Here is a 16243-nt window from a genome sequence, read left to right as displayed (position 1 = left end):
GACCTGAAGAAGAAACACGGCCAAGAATCAGAGGGCGCGTCTTTTAATGCCAGCCACGGCTGGCTTCATCGGTTCAAGACTGGAGCCAAGCTTCACGACGTGAAAGTACGTGGCGAGGCAGCAAGTGCAGATATGGTAGCTGCCTGGGAATTTCCTGAAACGCTTCAAGAAATTACTGATGAAGGCGCGTATTTACCTGAGCAGGTTTTGAATGTGGGCGAGACAGGACTGTACTGGAGAAGGATGCCAGACCAAGGTTACATCAGTGAGGAGGGAAAGCTGATGCCGGGCTATAGAGCAGCCAAGGACAGGCTAACTCTGTTGTCTGGGGGCCGTGTTTCCGGTGATGAGAAGCTGAAGCCTCTCCTAGTTTAATCGTTCAGAGAACCCAAGGGCCCTCGGAAACATAGCCAAGGGCTCTCTCCCTGTTGTGCGGAAGGGGAACCCCAAGGCCCGGGTTACCCGGGCCACGTTCCGGGACTGGTTTTTCCAGCCCTTCATCCCGGAGGTAGAGAAATACTGCTTTGGGGAAGGACGTCCCGTTCCACAGCCTCCAGCTGCTCGACAGCGCTCCGGGCGGCCCCCCGCTCACGGACGACTTGCAGGGACTCGAGTCGCCCCAACGTCAAAGTGGTGCATCTGCCACCGAGGGCTACGCCGCCCATCCAACCTGCGGACCAGGGAGTTCGAGCGACTGTCACGGAATATCACTTATGTCACGCTTTTCGCCAGGCAGTAAAGGCGACTGATGGATCAGGAACCACCCTGCCACAGTCTGCGAAGGACCAGAACATCTACAGGCCGTAAAAAAGAAAACTGACTTTGCTTGGCGTGAGCTTCCGGCCGTCGCCGTGAGTGGGGCTTGGGAGAGCCTTTCCCCACGGTTTGTTCGTGGTTTTCGTGGATTTGAGAAGGTGGATGAAGAGCCCAAAGAGGCCCTCAGCAGCTCAGAGGCCCTCAGCGAGGAGCTGGCGCTGGACCTGCAGGAGGGAGTCCGTGCTGTGCAACACGAGGCGCTTTACCGGTGAGGAGCTGATGGGGTGGGAGGCCCCGAGAAAGGACGAAGAGAGACAGAGGAAGACGAAGTCACCGAAGAACCGAAGAGATTCACGACGCAGGAAATGGCAGGGGCGGTCTCCGCATCTGAGGAGGCGCTGGTCGTTCTTGAGGCACAGGACCCTAATGTACAACGAACGGTACACGAGGGTTGAAGCGGCCGCTCCGCAATCCAGTGCCGCCGTGTCGTCTATGATAAGGAAAAAAGAGCTGCTACCCAGACACTGCGGGATCGTCTTTTCAACGGGGTAGATAGAGTTGAATCCAGCAAGGGGACCAGAACCTGTGCCGTCCCCGTCAGGCGTGAGGGAAATTGCAGCTGGCCCTCCGTCTCCTGTTGCTGACGATCCTTCCGCTCTACCATCGCCCACCTCCTCCCCCTCCTCCGGTCAGTAACTCTTCCTGCCTGTGCACTCGATGCCAGGCCCTGTGTGCCACCTGTTGTGCTGTACTGCCGTACTTTGCACGGTACTGTACTGTAAGATTAAAAATGTTCTTTATTTTTTGTGTTTGTTGTTAATGCATTATTAGTGTGAAACGTATTCTAAACCTATTACAGTACAGTGCTATCTAGCCCGTCGTGTTAGTTGGGCACCTAGGCGAACTCTGTCGGACTTACAAATTTAGACCTACGAATGCGCTCTTGGAACGGAACCCGTTCGTACGCAGGGAACTTACTGTACTCGGGACATTTCTGTGGAGGAGAGTTGTCCGTCTGTCTGTCTGTCTCAGTACGGACTCACGGCAGCTATCGCATCCTCTGAGTCACAGTCCAACAAGCATGTCGGGATCAGTGCTCCAGCAGGCAGGGTCCGCCCCGGTGACGGGGCTGTGTGGGGCGCGGCCCACGTTCTCCTGAGTCTGCTGGGGCTGTGACTCCCCGCCAGGCCCCCCAGGACCCCCTGCTCACACCTGCAGCCCCCAAGCCAGCGGGGCGTGGAGAGCTGGGCCCTCGGGGTCTTTGCTGTGAGAGGGGGTCTCCCTCTGTTCCCTCTGGGGCATCGCCAGCCCCCAGGGGGTGAAACGTGTGCCCTCAACCACTAGCGTCTGACATCAGTGTGGTACGTTTGCTACAGTCATTCAATTGCCTTAGCTTCTACCCCTCCAGGACAGCACCTCACATGCAGCCCTGTCTCCCTGGGCTCCTCTTGGCAGTGGCAGCTCTTCAAACCTTGACTTGATGGTCTCGGTAGTTTTGAGGAGTACTGGGCAGATACTTTGGAGGACGCCCTTTGACTGGAATTTGATGTTTTTCTCATGATTAGCCTGGGGTTCTCAGTTTTGAGGTGGATCTATAACACTCTATTTTTTTAATGTAAAGAGCTTGACCAAGCAAAGCAAAATGACACTAAAATGTATTTTGGTTCATGACAAGGCTAGATTATTACTGATGTAATAACATCAATAGCAAAAGCGTTAGCACTTAAAGTCAGGAGAATAAAGTAAAATACTATAAAAATGTCACTGCTTCTCTACATTTGGTAAAACTTTTTGAGGAGAGCACCATTTGTATTATTTACATTATGACGAAGTCTCAAATTGTACCTGAAGGAAGAAACGCATTGAAACAGAAAATAAGAGTATCTGGAGTTAAACCAAAAAGGAAAAATACCCCAAAAAACCAAAACCATTCAACAATAACAGGTTGTTTGGAATAAGTTATTAAAATTCCTGAGGAGGCAAGTTCAAGCTCTCTTTATTCAAAAGGGAACTGGGGCTAAGAAAGTATCGCAGTGTCCCAGGGTTGGGTTATCTTATCCGTCCCCGGGGAGAAGTGTAACTGCAGAGTGCCACGCTGGCACCTGAGCCACTGGTCTATGAAAGCCACCCACGGTGGAGCGACGTTACACCGTCCAGTCACACGCTAACCCAGCACCGTCCAAGGGCGCTACTGAGGAAGGAGAAAGTACATGTTAACGCGTTTAATCTGTGAAGGTCAACAGAGCAACTTGGGAAATGCAGCGTCTCAGTCTGCGTGCAAACAGTTGTACGCTCTACCCAGGAAGGCGTGGCCGAGTGTTTCTCTCCCTGCAAGCAGATCTGGTCACACACCACCCTCGACAAGTCCTCACCGCGGCGCAGCACCTCACACGCCGCGGCCCCGAGGAGCTTCACACCCCGGGATCCCGCGGACACTTCCTTTTCAAAGGCAGCTTCTGAACTCCGGGCCCGTGTCCTCGTGCCCGCCTCTACTGGGCGCACGGCCCAGGTGGCCACTGGACCCCTACCTGCCTTTCTGGATGGGCTGAATGGTGGCGCCCACAAGATACGCCCACCTGGAACGTCAGACCGTGGCCGTATTTGGAACAAGGGTCTTTGGAGACGAGGTCACCCTGGATTATCAGGTTGGGCCCTAAATCCGATAACCAACGTCCTTACAAATGAGAGCGGACGCAGACACGGGAGAAGGTCGACGGAGGCAGAGATCAGAGTGGTGCTCTGCCACGAGCCACGGGGCGCCGGGGAGCAAAAGCAACCACCAGAAGCCAGGACAGAGGCCTAGGACAGGTTCTGCCTGGAGCCTCCAGACGGGACCGGCCCTGCGGGCCCCCTGAGCTCGGATGTCTGGCCTCCCGAGTGTGGGAGAATGCAGTTCCGCTGTTCCAAGCCACTGGGTTTGTGGCACTTTGTCATGGCGGCCTCCGGAGCCTCCTCCGCCTTCCAAGCTCAGTTCACAGGCCCCGTGCACCTTCCCTAAAGGCCCTCAAGGCACCAGCACCCCTCCACTGTGAACACCCCCGCTAGCGCTTTGTGAGTGACGCCCTTGCGGAGCCCTGATGCGTCTTGTGCCAAAGCTACAGGTCTGCTTTCGACGGCAGCTTCTGAGGCAGCAGACGGGCCCCCAGCAAGTTCCTCACGGGTGTCAGGACACGCTCGCGCCTGCTACATCGTATGTCACCGAAAGACACATCCATGAAAGGCAGGGGCCACGGTAAGGATTCGATCCCCATCTTAGAGAGCTGAGGGTGCAAGGATGCGAGGCGCTCTAAAACGAAATTTACACATTGCTCAGGTGTCACTAAAAACACCCCAACCCCCAAAACTGTAACTCCTTATTTCCAATCCTGTAATTTTGACCTAACGTAAGACATTTCATTGTAATTCCACAAAGAAAAAGATCATCAATAGGTTAGTTATTTTAAAATTTGTCTTTTGTGCTTTACTCTACATTTAGAAACATAAGTTTACTATATTCATATAGTATCTTTTCTTTTTAGAAAACCATTTAAAATCGTTAAGCAAGAAATAAGCAAAAAGGGGAATATGGAAGTTAAAAGTATATGGAAAAGATTAAACTCTCATATACATACGTTTTCTTAAAGTGCTTAGAAACATGAATATTAACAAAGTCAAAGCTTAAATATAATTTTACAGGACTTACAAGGTAGCAGAATAAATGAAGTACATTAGGTTTTTTTCCTTTCCATGCTTTTTGCATTTGGTTCTGTGTGTGCTGGGGGCAAAAGTGTCCACTGGACAGGGAGATGCATATGGTCTGCTAGATAAGGGGGCAAAGAGTTTACTAAGAAAGAAGAAAAGCGTAGGTAAGTAAAGGCACAAAGCTTCCCCAATTAGATAGCTCAAAGTTGGTTGCAATGAATGCCTAAGGAATGTCACAGACCCGACAAGGCTGTGACCTTGAAATGACAGAGATCCCCATCCATTTTAAAATGGCCTTGGGTTTAATTCTGTGAACCACAGCCAATGTTTCCTCTTTTTCAGGAAACAGAACCCAATTACTGTACTAAGCCGAGGCAACAGAGAGGACCAAGGTTAACTCACAGGGATGCCGCCCCCAGCGCCAGCAGGCCAGCGGGGTAAGGAACACCTCGGTGGCAGTGATGCCAGGAGCAACACGTGGCCACCCCAGCCCACTCCTTTTTTTAAAAATTAAAAAAAATTTTTTTTTTTTTTTTTACTGTGGTAAAGTCACATAATGTAAAACATACTACTGTAACCATATTTAACAGTACCATTCAGTGGCGCTAAGTACAGTCACGTTGTGCAACTCGCACCATCATCCACCTGCCGAATTTTTCACCTTCCTAAACTGAAACTCTGTCCCCATTAAACACTAACTCCCCCTCCCCCTCCCCACCTGCCACCTCCCCGGCCCCTGGCACCTACCAGTGCACTTTCTGACTCAATGATTTCACTATTCTAGGTACCTCGTGTAAGTGGAATCAAACAGTATGTGTCTGCACCTAAAGCTTATTGGAAAAGCATTTCTAAGGTTCACTTAACGCATGTCCTGTAAACAGGCTGTACCTTCTTTTTCCCCCCCGTGCTATACAGCAGGCCCTCACCAGCCATCTACTTCATACACAGCAGTGTGCAGATGTCAGCCCCCACTTCTGTCAAACACGCTTTCAGCAATTTAAAGGCGTTTCCTTCTCCCTCTAGCTTAATAAGGATTTTGTAAAAGGAACATGTGTTGAATTTTATCAGTTGCTATTTCAGTATCTACTTAGATGACCAGAGGTTTCTCTCCTTTAATCTGCTGACATTAACTCCTCGGTGGATTTCTTAACAAACTGCAGCCCTGCATTTCTAGGACAAAACCTTGTTTGGTCACGAGAGAGTGCATGGCTCATCCTGCTGATGTTTTTGTAGGAGTCCTGCCCGTATTTTAAATGCCAGGTTAATCATCTGTTTTCTTCTTTGTGGGCTGTCCTCTGGTTCTGACGTCGGGATCGAGCGAGCTTCACAGAAAGAGCTGGGAAGCCGCCATCTTTCCCTAAGCCCTAAAAGAATTCAGATGACCTAGGCCTTAACCGTTCCTTGAAGGTTTTACAGAATTTACCCATCAACAGGCTGAATGCCAGGCCTCTTCTGCAGGGGCGGAGGAAGGGCGAGGACCTTCCATTACTTAAAAAAACCCCAAAGCCTTTATTGAGACAGTTCACATCCATACAGTTCACCCATTTAAAGTGTACAATTCCATTAATTACTTTTTAATTTCTTCTGTGGTGATTGATGAAAGGGATAGTTAACCAAGAAAATACGAACTTGTAAAATTTACTCAAAAGTGATTGAAAAGATTTTTAAATATATTGATATAGTTTGACATATTCAGATTTCTTTTAATGTTATTTTCGAAATCTCTGCATTCATAATTAAGAAGCCCCTCTTATTTCTAATACTTTGCGTTTTCACTGATTTTTCTTCTTGAACAGACTTGACACAGGTTTTATCCACTTTGTTGGTCTTTTCCAAGAATTAAGCTTTTGCTTTTGTTGAGCAAGACTGCTTTTTGATTGCCGCCACTTCGGGAGCGTTTCAGCGGGGAGGAGAGAGAGAGACGAACACGCTCAGCAAACCACGTTGACTCACAGCGTGGCAGCCCAGCTCAGCGCGCCAGGCAGGTGCCCTGAAGACTGGCTTGTCACCACGTCCCCACCGGCGTGCTGCAGTTTTGACATCTGGACGCAGTGCAGTTTGGACGCGTCCTGACTCACTTCAGTGACCAGCGCTTAAACAGATGTCCGTAAATGCCCGCCCACCTTTGGGGTTTAGCAGTACAACGGATCTTTCTGCTGTGGGGCCCTGGCTGCCTCTAACGCAGCACATTATCGTTCTTACAACATGGGTAAGTGCTGTTCAAATCAAAATACGAAAAATGATTTGCAGAGTGGGGCACTAACAATATACGATTCCCTGAGAAACTCACGGGCCTGGGTCCTTTCCTCAGGCACGGCAGGGAGTAGGCCAGTCTTCCCCAACGGGGGCTCTAGGACTTTCAGGCTCCAGGGGGAGCGAGTGCAGAAGAAAGAACAGGGCAGATCTAGACCAGGCCTGTCTGAGAACGGTCATCACCGTCTGTGTGACGCTGAGCAAATTCCTTCATCCCCGTGGCCTGAATCTCTTCATCCGTAAAATGGGGACAACACCATCTTTCCTGCAGAGTGATTCTGAGGAATGGGGATAAATAATCTCAAACATTCAATCACAAGTGCTGTCCACCGGGTGGTACGTACGATATTCACACGGGGAGAAGTCTGATGCTGCAGACGCCGAAGCCGTCACCGGCCAAATGGCTGTCGCCGGATGATGCACTGATGGTGGCTTGATTTTAAATTTATGCTCAGCTGCCTTTTTGGTCCTTTCTAGGGTCATCCTCACAGTTATACTTGTAGAGACTGCACTACACAGCAGGTACTCAAGTGACTGTTACGTTCAGGTTACTTAATGCAGGTATAATCCTATTAGCTAGGAGCTATTATTGTTTCCTACTTAACACTTGAAGAAACTGAAGCTTGAAATAACGCGCCTAAGGTCTCACAGCTATTAAGTAGAAGAAATGGGACTCCAATCTGGGTCTGACTCATGCTCTTAATTACATGACACTAATTACATACGCAACTTAAGGGGGGGACATGCCACATGTGTAAGCATCAAAGCTACAGGAGTCACTGTGAAGAGAGCCAGACAAAGGTAAAAATAAACACGTGAGAATGTGGACGTGGATATTCTTGACGAGGTCTTAATGAAACAAGTACACATTCCATAGTATGTGGTCTATAAAATAACAATGTATTGGTAGCAACTTACTGTTAGAAACAAATGATCGAAGTACCACCTAAGATAAAATAAATCAGGTTATTAACAAAGTTCAGAAACCTCAATGATGTGACATAAATTCAGATACATAGGAGATAGCTCAAAGTGGGACAGAAGCAACAAATGAAAAGGTTTCAAAGTGACTAAAATTTGACCAAAAGGTTCCCAAATTAGTTTCCTCCCCCAAATGACTCTCCTTGTAGTATCCGAGTTAAGCTAGACTTCTTTTCCCCTAATATCAGTGCGAGTGCGAGCACAGCCACAAAAGAAAGATCTAAAGGACTTTTTCCTCAGGCACCAGATTATGTAAGCAAGTCATCTCGTTTCCGTCCGCTGTCACTGCCTCTGAGCCGTTCAGCCGCCGGGCACAGTCTATTTTGACCTCGCACTTAGGAGGAGAAGCCTCGGTGCATCTGGGAGGTACACGCGGGTCACCCTGCAGCTACCGTGTCACTGCGCTTTGACGAGCACGCATAAACTTGGCAGGTGGACCTCCTCTCACTGCCTTAAGTAGAAATGCCTTATTTCTTTATAAGAAACAACATTAACCACGGAAGTACGCTGAGCCCACGTGCCAGAGTAAAGGGTAAAGCTCCAAAACATCCACGTGCTCACGTATGTGAGAAATATTTACTGAGACTAGGTCTCAGCCATCATGTCTTCGAGGCCCGGCAAACGGTTTTCAGTCCCCATCCTCCCGGAGCTTCCACAATGGCAGAGAAACACGCGTAAATGCCTTTCCCCTTGGCAGCCCCCTCAACCGTGAGGGACCATGAGATACTATGTGAGGGCCTGTCTGGGGCTTCCAGAAAGTCAGTTTTCCTGGGGAAGAGTGACATGTAGGCTGAGACCTGAAGAAAACTAGCAGGGGGCCAAGAGGACAAGGAAGAACAGTCCAGGGAGAGGGAACAGCCGGGGCAAAGTCCAGCAGGCACGGAGGGGCAAGGCCAGGAGGAGGGGGGTGCGCGGTGAGGTGCACAGTGGGACGAGGGGGGCGAGCCGGGCTCCAGCCTAAAGGCACAGGAGCGTCAGGGAAGGCTTTTACGCACGGAAGTGACACGATCAGATACATGTTTCTAACAGTATCTCCAATTGCAGCATGTGAAGTTGATTGGAGGGGGCCAGAGTAGATGCTGGAGAGACCGGGCTGTTTGGTAGTCAATAGAAAGGTGACGATGGCGGAGACAGGTAGGCGGTCGGGAGGTGAAAGTGAGAGGACCGACCGCTTGGGTGTGGGAGAGTGAGAGAGCCATCGCTCAACGCGATCCTTGTTGAAAAACAAAACGAAAAAACCAGGCGAACGTGGTAGCACTTACTGAATCAGGTTGGGGGGGAAAGAAAGGGGCGCGAGGGAGGCGCCGGAGGACAGAGCAGAGAGACGGTGCGATGACTCAGGCAGAGACACCCAATAGGCAACCGCATACTCAGAAGAGAGATCTGGCTGCAGATATCTATTTGGGCATCATCAGTTATTAAAGCATCGTGGTAATTAAACACTGGGCACCAGGCAGGTGGTAACCGAAGCCATGGAAGTGAGGGAGACTGTCTAGGGGAGAGCACAGGAGGAGGAGACAAGTGGCTGCAGGGAGAGCCAGGGGCGAGTCCCATAGCTAAGGTTCAAACGCGTGGCCTGTGAATTAGCCCTCGCTCCACCCGCTACTACAAAACAAAACAAAACGGAAAAGGAAAAAGGGTAAGAACCATCCAGAAAACAACGGGCGGCCAGGTATGAGGAGCACACCAGGAGTGCTCCGTGGGAGAAGGGGGCAGAGGTCACCTCCGGTGACGTCTCCTAACGGCTCAAAATGAGAAGAGGATTAAGCGTCCACTGGGGTTTGCAAAACGCAGCCGTGGCGAGGGACCGACTCGGGGAATTTGGGTGAAGTGGTGGAAATGGGCTGAAGAAGGAATGGGAGGTGAGGACGTGGAAAGAGGGTTTCCAGATATGGGATTGTTTCATGTCGGTTATGAAGACCGGCTCGGAGCCTGGGCTGCAAGTCGAAAGCCTGTGTTTGAAACCTGGTGACCCCACCTTCCCAGATATGTCCCCCGTGGTCACTTATTTAACCTCTCACCGTCTTAATCTCCTCCTCTATAAACAGGGATGATAAAAATATCTACCCCTTAAGAGTTGTTCTGAGGATGAGATGAGATAAATGTAAAGGATTTAGAACAGCGCCTCAATACACTTAACAGACGCCGGTTACTGCAAACATGGCAAAAGGACAAAAGTTCTTCCAGTTTCTTCAGATAAATTCCAAATGCTTTGTGGTACCAAAATTTTCCCACTTGAAACTTCACAGGTAACATGTAAAGTCCCAGGGGTCCCGGTATAACAGCTTTGCAAGGGTCCTGCCCGCCGCACGCGGGGCTGTAGGGTGGAGACGCCGCGGCCGCGGGGCAGACAGTCCGACTCGCTGGCCTGGACTCCTGCCAGCGGGCTGCAGGGGCTGCTGAGCGCTCACCAAGGAGCAGGCAGAGCCAGTCCTGAGCGGGAAGGTCGCCGAGGCCCCTTCATCGCTGTGCAGATGACTCAGCGCGGCCTTGGCTCCTGATGACTTCCCAGTCCCTTGTGAAGCCTGGTGGCAGCTCCCACTCTGGGATCCTCAAACCCTGCTGTGCCCTCCCCTCTTGTTTGAAACAGTCAGGGGTCTTAACATTTCAGATAGCAAAACCTCCGCAGCCTGTGAAACATCGACTCTATCTTATCAAATCTAAGATATCATCAAATGTGAAGCCTGACTTTAAAATGTGTACCCAAAGTCTGTTAAAAATGGCAAGCTTTCAAATATGGAGTCAGCCGGAGCAGAAAAGGTTTAATTGTAAATATTTCATAAAGCTGTGACTATTTTTTATAAACAAGAAACAATAAACCTCTTCTCTAAGATAAGTGTGCAAGCTCAGTAGGGAAGGAAAGAGTCTGGAAGATAGATTATCAGAGCCTTCTAATACTACGAGACGAGACGATCGGCCAGCAACCAAGCTGCGATCACAGACCTGTCACCAGCAGAGGTCAGTACCCCTCACACTACAGTCAATAAGCCAAGTGGACCCCGCCGAGCCTCACTTATCAAAGCTCAGCGATAAGGGGATACTTTAAGAGGTTCCACAAATTCACAGGAAGACATTCTCCCTTCAGTAAGTTACAGCAGTGTTTCTCAAACTTTGTTTTTCATTATCCACCCCGCCCCCCAGCCTTTCTATACATTCCCCCCTCAACTGCCCCAGCCCCGTGAAACTTTAATACCACACATACACTGTGTATCCATTCAGGGGCCCTCTGGAAAGCCAGAAACCACTGTAATAGCTAAGATTTTTTGTCCCCCAACAAGAACCAATCTTTGCTCACTTCAGGGCAATATCCTCCAGTTGAGAATGAACCAGTTAGAGTGAATGCACATTTCTGGTTTATTGTAGTGCGGTTGCTGGTTGCTTTAGGTCATATTTTCAAGCTGGAAGGAAAAGTACAAGTTCACCAATGCTGGGCTTTGTTCTACCGAGAAAACCCACAGTGACAATGACAAGAAAGCAAGCAAGCAACGCCCCAAGAGACAAGGATTGTTCAAGAGTACAGCTACTCCATTACAGAACTGGGCCTACAATTCCAAGATCCTTGACTGAAAAAGAATGCTCTCCCCTCGCTTGTACTTCTTCCCTATTTTTTTTTTTTTTTTGCGGTACGCGGGCCTCTCACTGTTGTGGCCTCTCCCGTTGCGGAGCGCAGGCTCCGGACGCGCAGGCCTAGCGGCCATGGCTCACGGGCTCAGTCGCTCCGCGGCATGTGGGATCTTCCCGGACCAGGGCACGAACCCGTGTCTCCTGCATCGGCAGGCGGACTCTCAACCACTGCGCCACCAGGGAAGCCCTCTTCCCTATTTTTGATCGTGCAGACTAGCCTGACCCGGCGTGCTAGGAAAATGAGTTTGGAGGCAAGTTCTGAAAAGCTTATCCTTTGGGAAATGCCTCGCAGGTGAGGAAGGAACAGCTCGGACAGAAAGGACCGCCTGGACTGAAGGAAGCAGGCAGGTGGTGAGGGGAGAGGGGACAGGTGACTGGGAAGAAGCGGGACGGACCAACCAGAGCGACTTGCTGAAAGCCCGAAGGAACTGGAGCGTCTGCGACGGCCGGAGTGATAAGGAGGCCGCGATAACACAGGTAGTTCCCAGGGGCCGTAAAGTTCTTGATGTAGTGCCAGAATTACAGATTTATTAATCATGAATAAATTTCCGAATACTCATCTACTTGAGAAAGCACTCACTGGCTGCGTTTAGGTGCTTACGAAGGTGCTGGGCCCTGTGGTTAAATAAGTTCAAGACGGTTAATCATGATAAAAACAAACAGGTGTGGCTGATACAACTCAACACTTGAAACGCAAACACACAAAGTGACTGCTATGGGCCAGGCACTGCTCGCATCACTTCGCAGATTCCGAATCGTTTCATCCTCCCATCGTTCCCGTGAAGGAAACATCAACACCGAATGTAGTCACTGAGATAGCAAAACTCCGCTGAGCACCTACGACGGTGCCACCTACGACGGTGCCACCGTATCACCTGCTGGGAAGGGAAAGCTGGCTTATGGAGAAGTACAGAAGGGCTTTAGGGGGCGGCCCCGGAGAGGGTGCGACTCGGGCTGAGCCGTGAGGTAGTAAGGTTGGCAGGTGGGGAGCAAGGGAGCAAGAGAAGGTCTCACCCTCCAGAGGATGTAAACCCTCAGGCAGCGAGACCAGGAAGGGGCACCGAACAGAGGTCTGGCTAACTCTGCTTGTGGGCCCGACCTGGCCTCTCTTCTGTCAATAAAGTTTGACTGGAATGCAGCCCTGCCACTTGGACCACGTCGTCGCTGCTGTGCTGCTGCACGGGCTGGCTGAGCCGTCGTGACAGGGACAGAGACCGAGACCATGTGGCCCTTTACAGACGGAGTTTGCCCGTGCCTGTCCTACAGCCTCATTATTCAGAGCAGGGTCTGTGAAGCAGCAGCAGCAGCGCTTGTGAGCTTAGCAGAAATGCAGACTCCCAGGTCCCACCCCAGACCCACAGAATTAGAATCTGCCTTTTAAAAAGCTCTCTGGTGGGGCTTATGCACAGAAAGCTCGCTGATCATTGGTGTGTACGGCCGGGGTGAGGCGGCGAGGCTGCAGATGAAGAGAAGTCTGCATGTATTCTATATACAGACCCAGGAAAGTGGTAAAGACCTTCCCGCAAAGGAGTGGTGCCGTCAGTTCACGCTCTGCAAGGGTCCCTCTGTCGGGGTGCGATGGTAGGAAGAGGTGGGTGGGCACGCGGTGTCGAAACCCAGGCAAAAGAGGACCTGGACAACACATGGGAGACAGAGGCACAATTTCTTCTTTCTTCCCAGAAGCATGTAACGTTTTAAGAGATTACGCCAACTTCACCGATGCCTTTCTAATGAACAGAGTATCTGTTAGAATTTATTAGGAAATAGGAAAAGACTTGGTAACAAAAATATTAGCAATCGTGTGTTTCCATGTATACCAAACGCATCCCCATCTAAGGAAAGCGTCCAGATTGCAATGCACAAATGATGACACCAAGTGAATAAGAAGGAAGCTGGAAGATTAAATGAGGGGCCTATTCAACAGCTACGTATCAATATGATGTACGCTGCTAACACATCAGCTCACAGGATACTATTTAAAGGTGTAATGTCCTACTGTGAGGACTTATTGTTCCCCCGAATAAATGTAAGGTTCTGCTTGATATTCAGTTTTTCCGTATTTTGGATGATTAAGCAATCTAAAGTTCAAAAGAAACAAAGCAGCACTTTAGACAACCACGCCAACACTACCCCGTCCAGCTTGGCTAACAGCTCCCAAGCAACTGCTTTTTAACATTTTGCCTCCTTAAGAATCTAGAAAAATTTGACAGGGTTATTTGTGTGATTCAGTATGCTTTGAAGTAATGACAGCAATATAGATAAAAACAGATGGGTGAAAATGGGAAATTCCTTTTCTTAGATGCTTAGGTTTAGTATTTTATATTCACTCCCTTGGTGGAAACAATGCAAAAGAAATAAGGCATAGAGATATTTCTCAAATATCTGCTTTGAGAAATGCAACATAATTAAATTAATAAATCTCAAGTAAGGAAAAAAACTCCATCAAACCTGTACTGAGAAAAATCTCTATGGACGATTCATTAATAAAAAGCTTAAGAAGTCCATGAGTTCAGTACAATGGTAAATGGCACTTAAACAGTAACAGTAACTAACATTTACTAAGCGCTTACTGTGGATTTACATTGTACTAAGTATCATTACATGGATTATCTCATTTAATCCTAAAAAAAACACCCCGATATTAGCTCCACCTTATGAATGGGAAAACTAAGGCACAGGGAGGTTAAGTAACTTGTCCAAGGTCACACAGCTTAATAAGAAGTTAAGATTCGGTCTGAAGCTGGGCCTATGCTCTAAACCATAACTATGGCACCTCTCCAATAGCATCTGCTCTCTACTTTCCTTTGCCCCACGTGACTCTGCAAAATGATTAAATGCAATGGACCCTCATTGTTACTGAAATCAGGGACAAAGAAAACTCAATGATTTAGATAGTCAAAGTCTTAACGAAAGGGGGGCACACCATACTGCCCTGTGGACAGTGCCCCAAGTTTGACCTGCAATATAATAAAATCACGGAATAATGAGGTGGATTCGATTGAACACACTGGATTATTTTTCAGTAGGACAGAATGCAAATTAAGCCCTAGTAAAATTCTGAAATGTACCATGTAACTGCTTGTTAATAATAAATATGGCGGCAGACTTTTAACGATAATTACTATGAACACGTTATCTTCTGGCTAACATGTCTGTGAAATGTGGGAACTCTAATAAACCATAAAATAAACGTAGGCACTGGCCTGATACTGTCGGCATAACGTTCTCATGTTGGTTGTGCATGCTTACTTAAGTAATTGCCTGACTGCGAATAAACGGAAGTATTAAAGTAAAGTTGGCAGAAGGCACAGCATCCACATGGCACAGGCTTTGTTCCAGGAGCTTCATTCCATCAATACTCTTGGAAAAAAGAGAAGTCACTAAACGAATAACGGAAAAACACAAGATGGTGTGGAGGTCTTTTAAATTCCTCAAACTGTCAAGCATCTTATACAAAGTTCTTTTTAGACTTTGAACTCATCATATCTCATTTGAAATACTAATCCTGCCAAAGGACGAGCTCATTCCCTTCAAATTTTAACAGTTTCAAAATAAGAAACAGCTAAAAGCTCATCACAATCCACGTTAAATATTCATTTCGCCAAAGAACAAACTCATCCCCCTACATTTCAACAGCTTCAAAATAAGATCCAGGTAAGAAGAAGAAAACGGGGCAGGAAAAGGAAAAAAACCGAGTGAGCGAAGAGAAGACAGGAACGATGGAATGACAGGATCACCTGAACTCAAAAGCAATTCGCTAAGCCGCCACCGCTTTTCCTATTGAACTTTCCCTATCAAGACACGAAGACACACCCTGCTGGTGGTATTTTCACAAGTACAGATAAGGGAACCACTGTGTTATTTAAAGGTATGGACCACAGGCATAATCTGGGGGTTACCCCTACATGTATGGTGGCGTTACAAACAATTACCACTGCACGTCACCTTGCTCTCATTCCAGTTCGGCTTTTAAGGACAAAAGGACCGACCATCCGTGTGGATGGCCGGGTTGCGGGCTCCCCTTAGAACCCAGAGAGATTTCGCCACCGAAAGGCACCCGCGGCCACCGCAGACACGCTCTGCCGGCTCCGCGTTTCCACCGCCAGCCCCCGCAGGGTGCGCCGCCCGAAGCCGGACGGGCGGTGGGCGGCTGGGTCCCGCGGCCTCCGGGGCGTGAACCCCATCTGTCCCCGCGCCCCGGCCCCTCCGGGCCCCCGGCGTAGACACGGAAGCGCGTTCCAGCGGGGGGCACTCACCCTCTTCTTCCAACTCGAATTTCTCCAGCATGCCGGCTTCCGCGGGTCCCGGGGCCGCCGCCAGCGCCGCCTGAGGAGGAGGAGGACAGGGATCAGCATGCGCTCGGCCGCGCTCGTCCCCGGCCGCGCGGGCGGGGGCGCGGGGACGCGGGGGGGTGGCGCGCGGGGGCGGAGGGCGGGAGTGCCGGGGATACAGGGGCGCGGCGGAGGCCGCGGGGGGCCGGAGGGGCGGGGGTGCGAACGCGGGGGCGGGGCCGAGGGGCGAGCGGCCAGGGGGCGGGTGTAGGCGGGCGAGCGGTTGGGGGCGCGGGGGCGAGACGAGGGGGACTGGGGGGAGGCGCAGGGAGGCGGGCGGGGAGCGTGCGGGGTGGGGGTGGGGGTGGGGTGGGAGTCGGGGGGAGGCACGGAGGCGGTCTCTGCGGCTCCGCGGAGCGCTCCGGCCTTGCTCCGAGCCGGGTCGCTGGGAGGAGGGGCCTCCCGGGCGGCTGGCGGGGCTGGGGGCGGTGCGGCGCGGCCCGACCCGCCCGCACCCCACAGAACGGGCGGCGCGGCCCAGCCTCCGGCCCACCCCGGCCCCAGGCCGCAGGTGGCGCGGGCCGCGGCCTAACCTGCCGCCCCTCCCCGAGTGGAACGGCCCGCTCCCGGCCTCCCCCCGGCGCCTCGCGCGTTGGTATGGACCGGCGAGATGGAAC

At 50.5% G+C, this 16243-nt stretch overlaps 1 protein-coding gene across 19 annotated transcripts in view; it reads right to left on the bottom strand.

The window, feature by feature from the left end:
• PRKAG2 (protein kinase AMP-activated non-catalytic subunit gamma 2) overlaps positions 1–16243 on the bottom strand; it is a 290170-nt gene that overhangs the window by 54324 nt on the left and 219603 nt on the right. For 16 of the 19 annotated variants that reach the window (XM_059074109.2, XM_067041793.1, XM_067041807.1 and 13 more), the window contains one exon: positions 15552–15621. The exons of 1 other annotated variant lie outside the window; for it this stretch is intronic. In XM_059074109.2, coding sequence (XP_058930092.1) covers positions 15552–15621 — 70 coding nt within the window. Of the gene's footprint in view, positions 1–15551; positions 15622–16159; positions 16189–16243 lie in introns of those variants that run through there. 2 more of the 19 variants (XM_067041810.1, XM_067041808.1) reach the window with 2 other exon arrangements.

The sequence above is a fragment of the Kogia breviceps genome, chromosome 9 (genome assembly GCF_026419965.1).
Source record: "Kogia breviceps isolate mKogBre1 chromosome 9, mKogBre1 haplotype 1, whole genome shotgun sequence".
Classification (NCBI taxonomy): Eukaryota; Metazoa; Chordata; class Mammalia; order Artiodactyla; family Physeteridae; genus Kogia; species Kogia breviceps.
Note: the sequence above shows the minus strand (reverse complement) of the source record. Positions and strands in the feature narration are given on the sequence as shown.